We start from the raw sequence: 15,014 nt of genomic DNA, 5'->3' as shown, positions 1-15,014 counted from the left end.
CAGTGCTGTAAAATTAAAGCAAAATGAATTTCTTCTTATAATGTGTGAAACTGCATGTTTTTCACAATTCTGTTAACACTTCGTAAGATATTTACAGGAGTGTGATGCCATTTGCAGTAATAAAGCATTTTTTGCCTAATAAATCAATCTTCAGCATGTTCGTGGGTAGAAAACAAATAATAAGTGGCATGAGAATGACACCAGTGCACAGCATTAAAAGTTGTGTGATAAGTGAAATCAGTTTTTGTAGCATGGTTTTCGTAGTACTTTAATATACTACTGATTTGGAAGGCAGTCTTTCACTTACGCACCACATGAATTAAGATTAGTCTCTTCCATAGCACTGTAGCAGTGATTAAGCTGTAAGTACAAAAGTAAAGTCAAATACTTGTATGCACAGTGTTTCAGAGTCCACTGAACAGTGGGAACAGTCATATTTTAGAAAAAGAGAAACACAGATTTGGCTGAAGTAACAATAACAATGATCTACAGAGGAAGAGGATACTGTCTGCTAGATAAAACATTGATGTGCTCATGAAAGATTCATGTATTAATTTCGTATTGCTTCAATCCTGATCAGATAGGATGCAGGGGGATGTAGAAGGGGGGGGGGGGGGGGGAGTGAGAGTAGGGATAAGTAACCCTGCAGTACATAATTATCCAATTATCCAGATACTTGTCGGTATTAGCATCTTTTTGACTTGGTTCTGGTACTGAACCATGAAAATTTTGAGCCTGTTTAATAAGTCAACTTATTTTTACACGAAATTTTTTGCTTTGTAGTGTTCTCCCATCACCTTTCTCCTTCTCAGGTAAATAGGAGCACAATGTACATTTCTTTCAACTCATTTTGGCATTGTGTTGATAATTTTACATGCTGCTGTGGGTATGTGGCTATCATTCAACATAATCTGCTTACACAGCCAAAGAAATGATGACTTCTTATAAGTAGATAAGACTGAAGGTTGACATCACACTCCTGTACTGAACTGTGTGTGCACATTCCATATACAAATTCATGCATTTTTAAGTTCACAATTTGCAAAGTGCATAGACCATTGGCAGTTCTGAAATATTTAAACAGTGTTCACAGAAAAGTAATGAAGTGACCTGCTACTTCATCTTTCTTAATACTACACTGCATTTCTACATACTGCATGGGAGTTACATTTTTCCATTTCTTCAGAATACAGTATACATACTGGAATACTGTTAAAAACTGAAGAGTAATGCATGTTTTTAATAAGAGGTATAGTTGGAGTAGGAATGCTATTTTAATCACTTGACCTCTGTTTATTTAACTAGCATTTGTATTAATATTGCTTATTTCATGTTATTATGTTACTAATAAAGTTGAAATTGCTTTCTTTTTATTACTATTGATGTTGAATCATTAATATATGTGCAGTTTCACTGCATTGTCACACTTAAAGTTACTATGGAAAGTTTATGCTCAAGAAATACAATTAATTTGGTTTGGTTTTAATTCTGTAATTTGTTCAATTATTTTTTATTTTTTGAAGGTTTGTTATGTGTGTGTCTGTAGCAGTTGGCCAGTTAACATAAGGTTATTAGAATGGGGGGGGGGGGGGGGGTGTTTGTTTGTTGTTGGACTTCGTAACTTAATACTAATGTTGGCTTACTTTGTCTCATAGGCATTCCTATTTACTGAAAAGAGATTCAGATTTTTTAAAAAAAGAACTTGTGTCTAATGATTTGTGTATGTATGGGGGGGGGGGGGGGGGGGGAAATCGGAGTTTAGAAGTTAGTGCAAGAGTATACTTTCATACAGTACTTTCTGATATTAAGCAATTGCTTTTAAAATTCAGTACTGATGAAGGTTCATATTCACAATAGATGAATTAATTTCAGTAGCTACAGTCAATATTGGCTGATATTGTTTTTGCAGTTATTCTTACTAATATGAAAGTAATACTGTTTGTATGATCAGAAATCTGCAAAATTTCTTCATTTCATATCAACCTATATTAATTCCCAAATATTCCAAGTAGCACAATGTAGTGATCTGGTTGTTATTTTCTTAGGAAAATTCATGAAAAAAAAAACTGGGACCACCTACAAGCCTTGAGTATTGCTGTTCGTACAGATCCTTATATTAGTGATTAAATCTCTTATTCACAAATAGTTCTCCATGTTTTGTTAATTTGCTCTTGATACTCATCACTTATTATATGCTTTCTATCTCTGTCATATCGTTCACAAATAGCAGTTGCTGAGGAAGTATGTTATAATGTTACCAGTTAATGAGTACTCGTAATGAGTTTTCTCTAGAAAGTGGTGGAGGTACACCACCTCTGCATGTATGAAACATCCCTGTACCCACAGATGCAAATATCCTTTGAGAGTGCTGTGTAAGGTACTGTGGCTTCAAGTGTGTAAACTGTAAGACCTTATTCAAAAATAACAGTTCCTGGTAGTATGAAATGTTGCATCATATTGTAAAATGGGGATCTCCAAGACAAGGAGCTCTTCCTCCCCAGCTTGTTTGCATAACCATTTTGCAAACTGGCATTGAGTGCCACTCCTCACGTCATTTTATTGTGGAATCGCAATAGCAGTTACGAGCTCCTGCAGTGAAGAAAGTTGTGTAGCCATTGGTGAATATAATTAATTTTATAATAATTCCTCTCCTTCCCTCAGACACTGCCCCCTCTCTTGTTTCTTTTTTAAGTGTTCATTGTGACATGCATTTCATATTTTGTTACATTTTAAGTAAGCACATGTTCTTGGGCATTGTTCTTGACAGGAACAATAATGCTCATATATTTTATCTTTAAATTCTTCTTTGTGGCATCTGCACGTTTTAATTACAAATATGCCAAGGTTGTTTTATGACTCATCTTCCAAATTCTTAAATGTGAACGTTATTTATATCATCTTTTTATATACAGCACAAATGTTTGTAAAAACTATTGTTCAAAGTAATTCTTACAATCTTTAGTGAAAGTGAGACTGATATAATAGAACTATTCTATTCTGTGCATTCTACACAAAGGTTCACTTTCATACAGTCAATTCTCTTCTTGGAGGGACACTGCAAGGCTCTGATTAAGATCATGTTGAAGACAAACCTATCTGGATTCAAGCCAGTCAGCTCAAGAACTGAGTTCTATTGTGCCATTATGCAATTTCACACCCCTCTGCTACCATATTTATTATATTGCACCTTTGGCGTATTTAGTTGCTATTGCCTATTCAACAACCTTCTCAGGGACCACATTCAGTAATGAAGAATTTGAGTTCGGATTGATTATTTCTTCAACTGAAGAACAGCCACCTACTTAAAGTGTGAAATTGAAAAGGTCTCTGTTATTGAAGGTGTAACACAAATAAGATGATTATTTTACACATTATTTCTTGTGCTTTTGACTTCCTTTTCTCCAAATGATACTTTCTTTAGAGCATTGCGTCCACAACACCTGATCTTCTGAAACTCTTATATACTGTATTCTGGTCATAAGTATGATGTTTCTGTTCAGTTTTTATATTTCTTGCATTATCACTTATTATTATTATTACTATTATCACTATTGATAGTACTGTTATTAATGTTATTGGTATTAAAAGTAATGCAGTTGTGTTTAGATATTTCTGTCTGTTGGGAAAATGGGAGAATTAGTGGTGTTTTTGGTAGATGTCATTCTATTTGTTAGCCCCTGTCTCTTTGTGTCTTTGTTATCTGCATATGGGGACAGGCTTCTGGATAAATAATTTGTACTGTGGAATTTCTGTTAAGTTGGTCTTGGGTGTAGATTTAAATTTTTGTGGACAAGGGCAAGGAATTACAGTCTGATAAATGTCGTCTAAATTAGTACATCAAAACTAATTATTTTCTGTAGAATCTCTTTGTGACTGCTTCTTTAAAATAACTATGGACTTTGAATATGAAGCTAAATTTGAAATCTCTTTTTAAAGTACTGCACCAATTTTGAAAATTTATTTCTTTTTGTCTCCATAGAATTGATACCAAGACCAGCAAGATCCTGTGAAGACCCACCACTTTACTTAACACTGAGAATGGGGAAACCATTAAATAAAAAGATTCCAAAGTCAACCCCCATTATGTCATATGGGAAAAAGAAAATGAGGCCAGAATACTGGTTCAGTGTACCCAGGAACAGGCAAGTATTAGAGGTTTTTGAGCATGAGTTTTCATTAATTTTATACATAATTGAGAATTCAAAAGTTTTTTTAATGTGCAGTTGTCACACATGAAATCTATAATTAATGTAACATATAAGGAAGACTGTTTTACAGCTGTGTGCTGGATGAGGACTCAAACCTGGGGCCTTCAGGTTTTGAAGGGAAGTGCTCTGCCAACAGAGCTACCCAAGCATGATACATGTTCCATTCTCACAACTTTATTTTTGCCAGTACCTCGTCTCCTAACTTCCAAACTTCACAGAAGCTCTCCTGCAGAACTTAAAAGGCTAGCACTCCTGGGAGAAAGGATATTGTGGGGACACTGCTTATTCATAGCCTGGGGTATGGTTTCCAGAATGAATTTTCACTCTGAAGTGGAATGTGTGCTGATGTGAAACTCCCTGCAGATTATGTAGGAGAACTGCTGTAAAGTTTGGAAGGTAGGTATTGGTGGAAGTAAAACTGTAACGAAGGGTCATGGGTCATGTTTGGGTAGCTCAGGTGGGTATAGCACTTGCTCTCAAAAGGCAAAGATCTCACATTTGAGTCCTGATTTGTTGCACAGTTTTAATCTACCAGGAAGGTTTTTTTAAGTTGTTGCCCTGTACTTTCGACATGAGAAGGAAATGTAAACTTAAGTCAATCTTATGCCACGTCCTTTATGTATTGGGAATGTATTTCTTTAAATATCATGTATCTCATTATTACCTTTTTTGTATAGTTTGTGGTAAAAACGTGTATATTTGCAGGGTTGATGAACTGTACAGTTTCCTGATGCTGTGGATCCCCCATCTTTACGGTGACCTGGAAGAAATAGACTTCAAATCACGTGGTTATGAGTTAGTGGAATCAGATACAGAACTCTGGGATGATGAAGTTGGAGATGGAAATGGTCGAACAGGAGATAGTAGGTCTCGGTCAGGCAGTGATGGTGATGCAGAATTGGGGGAACTGACACGTGAATCATGGGAGGTAAGTCATACATCTCCATTGTTTCTTGTAGTTAACATAGCAGTACACAAACCTGTTGGCCCTCTGATTAGACTATTATTGTTGGGGAGACCTACTGAAGTCACCCAAGTTCTATCCCATGCTTAAAATTTATATTTTTTAATATGATTGTATCTGAGGGGTTTAATTGACTGGTCATAAACACCACTAGTAAAAACATTGTTATCTTTAGCCATAAAGTCTTAATAGACTCTGAAGAGGTGATTCATACCCAATACCTTGTATATGGGTGTAACAATATGTCACCCTAACAAACACACATTAGCTACAGGGAGGTGTAGCATTACATGACCAGTCTGTGAGACTTGACTTGCAATCTTTAAAAAGATTCTAGCTTATATTGGTGGGAAAATATTCTTACATAAAATATATGTATTTAATGTTATAATATGTGGAAATAAAACAAGTAGCAACATGCGGTTGATAGAAACTTAAGCTTAAAGGAAACAGCAAGTTAAAAATGTGGTATAAAAATTTGCTTGGATACCTAAAGCAAGAGGGGCACAGAATATAAACGAAAATGATAATCAAACTTTGAAATTCATTGAGACAGAGATTTGTATCGTAGGTCACAGTGGAACTTAGCTCAGCCTATCCCCTTTCTCTAACTTTGACTAACTGATGGTGATTACCATCTCTTACCCCTATCTCCAGATTTCACTCCTGTTCAGATTTCTCAGTTCAGGTTTCATAGCTTATAATTCTATCAAGTTTCTGCTTTGCTTCTTATGTTATTTCCACAAAGCACTTCAATATACATTATCTGATGGAAAACGTGAAGCTCCCAGAAGACACGGTCAGAAATATATGTAATTTCCTACACAGATACAACATGGGTGGGTATGAACTTGTAAATGATGAGTTGCAGTTCTCCTTGACAGGTAGAATGGCCACCAGAGTGTTGTAGCATTGTTTGTGTTTAGTGTTGTTACCAGACTCCGTAGGGTATATAAAGGGTGTGAACAGCCTCAGATGTTGTATGATCACGGGTGAAGGACATGGAAATGCCATGTAATCATGCAGGACACTGTTATCAGCACCTGACAAGAATTTGAAAGGACTCTCATTGTGGGCCTCTGTTTAGCCGGCTAGTTGACTTCTGCAATATTGAGACACTTGGGGCATTCAGATGTGATGGTAGCCCAGTTTAGACTGCATGGGAATGTGAGGGCAGGAACACTTGTCTAGGTTCCAATTGAACATCATGTCTGACCACCAGTAGGGAGGATCACCTTGTTGTATGCCAAGTACATTGTAGCACCTTCACATCAGCAGCTGCCATCTGAGAGAAAATTATGGACTGTCTGTGGCATTCTGTGTGATCCCACGACATTACTCAGAAACTAACAGCAGCCAGACCAGGAAGTTACCATTCCATGCATACACTACCATTAAAACAACAACACAGATGGCTGCACTTAGAGTGATGCCATGACTGGAAAGCATGGACTGCCAATAAATGGCATAACATTGTGTTAAACTATGGATCACAGTTCTGCACTACCCCAGATGACCCTTGTTGGCAAGAATGATGGCAACATGGATAGAAGTGTCACATTTTTCTAACGTGTTGGAGAGGCACAACTGTGTTACTCCTTGGCTGGCTGTTGAGTATGATTTCAGATCACTGCTGATAGTGATTCAGAGAACTAGGACAGCACAGCGGTATGTCATGAACATCCATGTGTTATCTCGTGTGTGACATACTCATGGGGTCATTTTTCGTCAGTACACACATGACATTTCCGTCTGTGAACTATCTGTGTGATGTTGCGGTACTGTCATGGCCAACAAGATCCCTAGATCTGTCTCCAGTGGAATCTGAATGGGACCAGCTCAGACACAAACTCGGTCGCAGTACCAGTATCCAGGATATCGAGGACTGGTAACAACAGTTTTGGATTAACTTGCGTCAGAAGAGGGCACAATGGCTTAGACACCCTTCTTAACCTACTCCGTATGTGCATCCAGGCCACAGGGGGGCCACCGTCATACTGGTAAGAGGGCTCATACTGCCAAGTACTTCATAAATTTGACTTCCCACTGAAATAAATCGTATACTGTCTCAATCCATTAAATATTTTTTGTTTCCTCTTCCTCTTCTATGTGCTTCACTTTTTGTGTCAGGCAGTGTATGTATAGCAACTTTCCCTATTAACAACATAATTTTGCTTGTATTTTTATATAGCTGCATTTCTGTTTGTTTTTCACTCTTCATCTGTAAGTTGTTTGAAAAAATACCACTCTGGCAAGGGAAGGTGATTATACATATCATTATATTTGGAGCTTTTGTAAACTAAAATGTAAGACCCAGAAGAAAAATTTTAGTGGTGGTTTTTCCGTTCCCAGAAACTATTTTAGGGATGTTGATTACCTCTTCTATGTCTATCTTTTGATAGTTTCATGAAAGTTAGCTAGTTTCCTGGATGTGTGTTCAGTTGGATCATTCACTTTGGTACTTTAACTTGCAGATGTGTTTTCCAATGTTACAGTGTGAAATATTTGTTTACTTCAGCTGCAATTTTGCAAAATATTATGAAAGCTTTGTTTTAGAATGCAGTTTTGCAATATGGCTTTGGAAAGCATTTGACCTTTTTGTGTTATGGGGATGGATTTGGAGCATGCTGAATAACTGGCAAAGCATCTGGAAAGTAATTCAAGCAACTTTTAGAAATAATTTAACATGCTTCATACTGCTTGTCTGAATGATACAACAATTAACTAGTTATTAAAAAATCTATGAGGGTTATTACATAAAGTAACAATTTTTCAATTCACTGTAGAGCAGGCATCTTCAGATACATACCATAATTTTCAGCTACTTTTGCCTAGAAATTTGATTGAACACGTCAAAAAGAGCTTTTGCTAATAAGTCTTTTTTTGGAGGAGAAACAAGTTTCTTATTATATTGAAACCATTGATTTTGTTGTAAATTGAATTTAATTTTCATTAAATGACTTTGTTTCCCGTTAAGTGTTAATAAAATTTAATATTACTTGAATGGATTATGAGAATGTTCACACTCGTGTGCTTATGAAACGTCAATAATTTTTTAATGAATGTGCATGGAATGCATGTTACTTTCCTTCATCTGAATTATATCTTGTGTGTGAGTTTTTAATTGTTTGTGGAAAAATTAATTGTAAATAATCATTTTCTCATTATTTGGTGAAAGCTTTTATGCACCAGCACCTTAAATGATGAGGTTTCACTGTGCAGATAGTACTAAGTGAAAAAGAAGTTACATTTCCCACTTTCAAATTTATAGTTTTCATCTGAAGATGGCTGTTTGTAGACAGTGTTACAATAACTTCTTTTTCTTATTGGCTGCATTTTCAATTTCCAAAAAACTTTAGGCACTATACTGTCTCATAATGAAATGGCAATCTTCCAATTTATAGAATGGAGTTACCTTACATATTGTTGAAATACTGTTCAAGACAGAATTAATCATTCTGTTTAGACAATAGGAAAAAGCAAAGAAATGAAATTCAGCTTTTCTCAAGATTAATTTGAATCATATTTATGTCACTGCAGAGTTTTGAATTCAGATAGATGGTATTGCCAAATTATGAAGGCAATAGCTTAATGGCATTTCACTATGAGTCAGTGACGGTTCTTCTACTCACAAAGAATGCCATTTTTTGCTAAAGAGAATGTGTTTTCTTTTACTTTGACTTTGTCTTTTACTAATTCTTTACTTGTTCTAGTTTTAAAAATTATACTGCTGAATGGCTCTTTCAGTAATTTATCTCTAGTGGTTTATGATAACTGTGATGGCTAATGTCTTGTATTGGGATCTGGCAGGTGATCAAGGCCCCATATGTTAAGCTGTACAGTATCTTGAAGACTGTGTCTTCCGAATCTGAGCCAGTTGAGGAGGTGGGCACAGCTGGCCTTGGAAGTGTGTTGGTTGTATTGCTGCCATAAAATGTGCCAGAATTTTGACCCCTGGTTAATGCTGATAATTTTTCTAGATTAACTTTCTTGTACTTTATGCATTCAATGCAGTTCAAAAGGGCGTTTTTTTATATTTTGAATATCACTGTAGATAAAAGAAAAAATCATTATTTTAAACTCTATTGGCAGACCTTTTTTGGCAGCTGGATACAATACACACTCTGAATTAATAGATGTTTTGCTTTAGAATAGTCAGTAGAAGTGGACTTTAGCAGTTGAGTTTAGTAGTATTGGAATCGGGTGTATTTGTCATGTAGGTTTTGTACTTAGTTTTACACATTCTGTGCACATTTCACTGTTGAAGTTAGCAAGGCACCCTGCACAAAGTACACCTTTCCAGCACAGTGCACTATTTGGTAGTATGCAACATTTTGCAATCATATAAAATGGCAGTTATTAATGAAAGATACTCACAAGGTCAAAAGATGCAACCTGTCAGTTGAAATTTGCTATTACTGTTGGTATACTTACCTGTTACATGTAAGCTTAATCGAAATTTGTTTGTGGCCTCTTATAAGTGCATTATAATGTGATATTATATTTGAATCAAACTAGAGACGTTTTGGAGTGGATAATCGCATACGATCTAACTAAATGTATTGCGAACTCTCCCTGTTATCAGTTAACGTAAATCCTATGTACTGTAATGAAAACTGCAGCTTGAGAAAGAACTGCAGTTTGGAAATTTTATTGATACCTGAAACATGTTCCATGCAATTTAGATTGCATAGTCAGTTGAACTAAAAACAGTTAGTTGCTGAACATATTTCCTGATACGTTAGGAAAATTAATGTTGGCAAGAAGTATTTTCAGGCAGTGCTGATACTCAGTTAATAATGTGATATTGTTGTGAATGAGTAAGTAACATGCATATAACGGTAATAAAAATGCCTCCCTAATGAAGAGTTTTAATGTGAACTATTTTGGAATATGTGAAAACCATTTGCAGTATAAAAAAAAATATAAGAAGACGTAAAGTTCGGGATCATCAATTAATATCCACCGACAGATATGTTGACTGCAAAATATGCTGTTAAAATAAGTCATTCCTATGGCGATATTTTGTGACAGCTGAAGAATTAGGATGCTTTACCGGAAACCGTCTTACTATGAGAAGCCACCACCTTCATTTACACAGTACATCTAAAATACTTTCGGTTGATATATGTTTACAATATTTTGGGTGAGATGTTAGTCACAAGCTTACTTTTTTGTTTGAGGCAAAAGGACATGTGCCTGAAATTACATGGAACCAAATATCAGGAAATTATTCCTACTGCTTGTTTATTCTTTTGGGCATTTGATGTGAAGAACACTTGATTCGCCCCCCCCCCCCCCTCCCCCTCCCTTGAGGTTGTAGCCAATAGCTAGCAAGAAATGGGATAAGTGTTGGTCCAGCAGTTTTTATTCTTATGGCATTTGCACTGCAAAGAGTTAAAACTGTGTGAGCAAGCAAAGTCTTCTCTTCATACAGTTACGAAAGTACCCGCTCTACAGAGTGATGGGTGTATGTGTTGCTGATAAAAAAAATTACTTTATCCAAATGAAATTTGGTGAAGCCTTTTTCATGTTCATCAGTGTCAAAATTTTGTCTAATCAGCTCATGTATGGTAATGTAATTGGACTGGATATTCCTGCCATCTGGCAGTACAGAACTTGATGAGGAACTGGGAAGGGGGGCGGGGGGGAGCAGGACGAAGGGTGGCATGGGAGGGAGGGAGGGAGGGAGGGAGAGAGAGAGAGAGAGAGAGAGAGAGAGAGAGAGAGAGAGAGAGAGAGAGAGAGATGAGAATGGTTACTACAAATAATGTTAGGTTGCCATCACCAGTAACAAATGTTAGGTAATGCTCATAGCAATGTAAATGAACTAATTACTGTCCAATTACACTATAAATGATCATTTTCTGAACTTTGAGTGAACAAGCTTACAGAGTTGGATTAGTGACATAGTAGATTGAAATTAATAATTATGTTAATGTACAAATGCAACAGGAAAACTTGGAATACACCAGAAGGGGGACACTACTGTAACATAAATAATGGAAGGTGCACACCTGAAGGGTGAAATAGAAAAAGAATTGTACTATTCCTTACAAGCAGATTGGATACTGTGTAGAGGTTTCCTCTGCCTACGCCACTTAGAATAAAATCCTTCTGGGCATTGGGCTAAATCATTCTGAAAAACAAAAAATAGAAAGTAAAAAATGAAAGCTGGCATTTTAACAGACTTTTGGCAGTTCTCCTAAGGACATCAAAACTGTTAGGTTATGGAGACAATAAGAAATTGGTTGCTTAAATCCAGGGATGGTATTTTTTGCAGGAATACATCAGTATTCCACACAGCAATGTACTTACTGCTTGCTTATTCCTTACACTCCAGTCTTCTGGCTCCTAGCAACTGTACAGAGCCTGTTGGACAAGCTCTGATGAATGCAGCTTGTAGCCATCCTCCCTGTTCATAGTATCAGAGCATTCAATTATCTCACTAGCTGCAGTAATTTTTTGCCATTGCATCCACAGCTGCCTGACAACCACCTGAATTTCTTTCAAACTGATGAGCCAACGACAACTCGTGTGCTGTCTGCTATTGCAGACTTAATGTGTTGATTCAGTTGCACATACTAAATCTGTCAGTACTAGGCATGCCACCTGACTGTCTTTGGTGGGGTACTTGTGGTACGACTAACTCATACCCTTGTTACTCTTTGATTCGTGAGTGGTGTGTGGCAAGAATGACTGTCAGTAAACCTCTGTATTATCTCCAGTTTCTCAAATGTACTCACTGTGGTCATTTCAAAAGATGTATCTGGGAGGAAGTAATATGTTGTTAGACTCCTCTGGGCACAAAATCTGTCAGAATGTCTGTAATACACTTCTCTGTGATGCACGATGCCTCTTGTAGAACTGCCGCTGTAGTTTGTTGTGATGCTCTCACACGAACTAAACAATCATGTGATGAAGTAAGTCACTCTTTGATTACGTGTACCTGGTAAGAGTTCAGAGTGAGTAGTAGTATTGAAAACTCAGTTGAACAAGTGTTTTGTAGGTAACTTCTTTCATGAATGAGTTACATTTCCTTCAGATTAGTCCTATGAATCTGTCTGGCATCTGCCTTCCCTACACTGCAGTCTGTTCACTTCAGGTTTGATTTCTCCAGATAGTTGCTCATAGATTTTTTTGTGGCAGATACTGTCCCCAGCAATGTCATAAATGATGTAGTTCTACATTAGTGGATTTCTTCTTCCTTGTATGTGCAACATGTTACATTTATTTACCTTCAGGATCAGCTGCCAGTCCTGCACCATTCATCAGTCCTCTGTGGGGAACAGATAGGCACAACAAAAAGACTGTCACAAATAAAGCTTTCGGCCAGTAAGGCCTCTGTCAAAAACAGATGAGACCCAGTTCACACCTGAGCAATTCAGAAAAGTTTGTGTTGGTGGGAACGATCCATATGGCACAGGCGTGAAGCAGTCATGGAAATGAAGGATGTCGTGTTGGGCAGCGTGCCCAGCAACAGGGGTGGTCCAATTGTTTCTTAGCCACAGTTTCTCAGTGGCCATTCATGCTGAGCAGACAGCTTGTTGGTTGTCATGCCCACATAGAATGTAGCAGAGCAGTTGCAGCTTGGTTTGTAGATCACATGACTGGTTTCTCAGGTGACCCTGCCTTCTATGGAATAAGTGATGTTTGTGACCGACCTGGAGGAGGAGGAGGAGGAGGAGGAGGTGGTGGTGGTGGTGGTGGTGGTGGTGGTAGGATGTATGGGACAGGTCTTGCATCCAGGTCTATCTTAGGGATGTGTGCCATGAGGTAAGGGGTTGGAAGCAGGGGTTGCATAAGGATGGATGAGTATTTTGTGTAGGTTCAGTGGACATCAGAATACCTCTGTATGTGTGGGAGGGGGAGGGGGGGGGGGGTAGTAGGCAACACATTTCAGGGCACATCAAGAGGTAGTTGAATCCCTGATGGAGAATGTAATTCAGTTGCTCCAGAGGTCAGAGGGGAATGCTCCTCTGTGGCCAGACGGTTGGACTTTGGGGCTGGTGGGAAACTGCAAAGATAAAGCACTGGAGATTTGTTTTTGTATTTTAGTTTTTACATTTTTTATCTCTAAGTTCCACACAAAGCTAAATCTGTCAAGTAAATTACTTTTTTATCATTACAAATACATTAAAACATAAAATGAAACACACATTTTGCTTAACCTAAAAATATTTCAGTATGCGGTGGTTACACACAATTTATCATTAGATTCGCAACATCTCTCCTGATATAGGATTTGAAAAAAGGCGTTCGTCCTATGACTGCTGTGGGTCTGGAGTAAATGGTTCAGAAATTCAAAAAGTTGGGCTTTTTTTGTGTGTAACCTGGTAGAGGGAGAAAACTAATTAATTCGATGTCATTGGAAGCAGTCACCACAGCAATGCAGGAGGAGACGAGTCATGGTGTGTTAACGTTTAGTGCATGGAGAATTGACCGAACATTGGACATACCCATGAGCATGGTGGGTAAAATCCTATGAAACAGCCTTCTTTGCTATCCATTCAAAGTTACCCATGTGCACGAGTTGCTTCCTGTTGACCTGCCAGCAGGAGAGACCTTTGCTTCAGAATTTCTTACTCACATGGAAGTGGACAATGATTGGCTGTGGAAGATTTTGTGGACAAACGAAGCCCACTTCCATCTGACAGGATATTTCAGTACACAGAATTGTTGAATACAGGCAATGGAAAATCCACATGCAAATCAACCAGTACTATTTCATCTTGAAAAGGTCACTGTGTGGTGCGGGTTTACTGCATCATCTATCGTAAGACCGTATTTTTTCGAAGAGACAGGTGCTTCTGGTCCTGTTACCTGTACACCTTAGGCATTGTTGTATGTTTCATTTGTCAGTTTGTAGTTCATCACTATTAAATTATGATGCTTACAGTGCCATCTGTTGCTATATTTTGTAACAACTTATTCTTCTTCTGCCATATGTTTTTCCCCCTTCTCCGATAATATTCCGTTGCAATTTGATGTCATTCTGACCAGTGGTGTTATTTCTAAAGTGGTTTGAAAGTTTAATTATAATCACCCTATATTTCTGTTTCTCCTTTTAGGGCAGTAGTGACAGCTTGGTGTTTCAATTGATTCAGTTACTCCTCGTGCTTTAGGGCTTCAAGTAATGTGATAATGTAGGAATTTACATACATTTGATCATATATGCTTTACTCAGTTCTATAAGGTATCTTCTGCTTGGCATTAAATGTCTAGCAATTTCCAGCAAGCTGAAAAACAGCATAATTGAGGCAGCATTTGCTTATTCTTGAAACAGAACATTCAAATTTCAGATGATTGGCAGCTACTATGCCCGCTATTGAGAGACTGTAAAATCTCATCACTTAAGGTTTATTTGCTTCAGCACTGCCATCATCTATGCTCTCATCACTGTGCATGGCAGATTCTGTTAGTACATGCTTGTTCTGTTTCTTGTTTGGATCATATGAGCAAATGGGACAGGTTTCCTGGTTTCTCTCCAAATATGTAAATTCTGTTGTTTCCTGGTGTATCCTTTGACAGCAGTTGTGGAATTCCTCTGTAGAGTACCTTTTAATGTGAGACAATGATTAAACGTACAGTTTGTTAGTGACTGCTATAGAAGTAAAATAACAGTCTGTTGCCACATTCTGCCTGAGTTGCCATTGGGTGGAATTAATCAGAAGACCACATTCTCTGCATCATTCGGTGCTTGATAAGGGCCAGAAAGCTGTTTGCCTGCCTGTACTTCCATATGTAGGATGTAAAAAGTTCCATCATCACAGAGTGAATTTACATATTTGTTGAGTTATATGGAATATGCTGCTTGAATCTGCAGTGTCCATGCTCCTGCC

The 15,014-nt window shown here is 37.6% G+C and overlaps 1 protein-coding gene across 10 annotated transcripts in view; it reads left to right on the top strand.

The window, feature by feature from the left end:
- LOC124776660 (nuclear receptor coactivator 7) overlaps positions 1-15,014 on the top strand; it is a 703,675-nt gene that overhangs the window by 514,713 nt on the left and 173,948 nt on the right. For 9 of the 10 annotated variants that reach the window (XM_047251761.1, XM_047251757.1, XM_047251755.1 and 6 more), the window contains 2 exons: positions 3,980-4,142; positions 4,914-5,136. In XM_047251761.1, coding sequence (XP_047107717.1) covers positions 3,980-4,142; positions 4,914-5,136 — 386 coding nt within the window. Of the gene's footprint in view, positions 1-3,979; positions 4,143-4,913; positions 5,137-8,982; positions 9,058-15,014 lie in introns of all 10 variants that reach the window. The other variant, XM_047251752.1, reaches the window with a different exon arrangement.

This window comes from Schistocerca piceifrons, chromosome 2 (genome assembly GCF_021461385.2).
Source record: "Schistocerca piceifrons isolate TAMUIC-IGC-003096 chromosome 2, iqSchPice1.1, whole genome shotgun sequence".
In the NCBI taxonomy this organism is placed as follows: domain Eukaryota; kingdom Metazoa; phylum Arthropoda; class Insecta; order Orthoptera; family Acrididae; genus Schistocerca; species Schistocerca piceifrons.
Note: the sequence above shows the minus strand (reverse complement) of the source record. Positions and strands in the feature narration are given on the sequence as shown.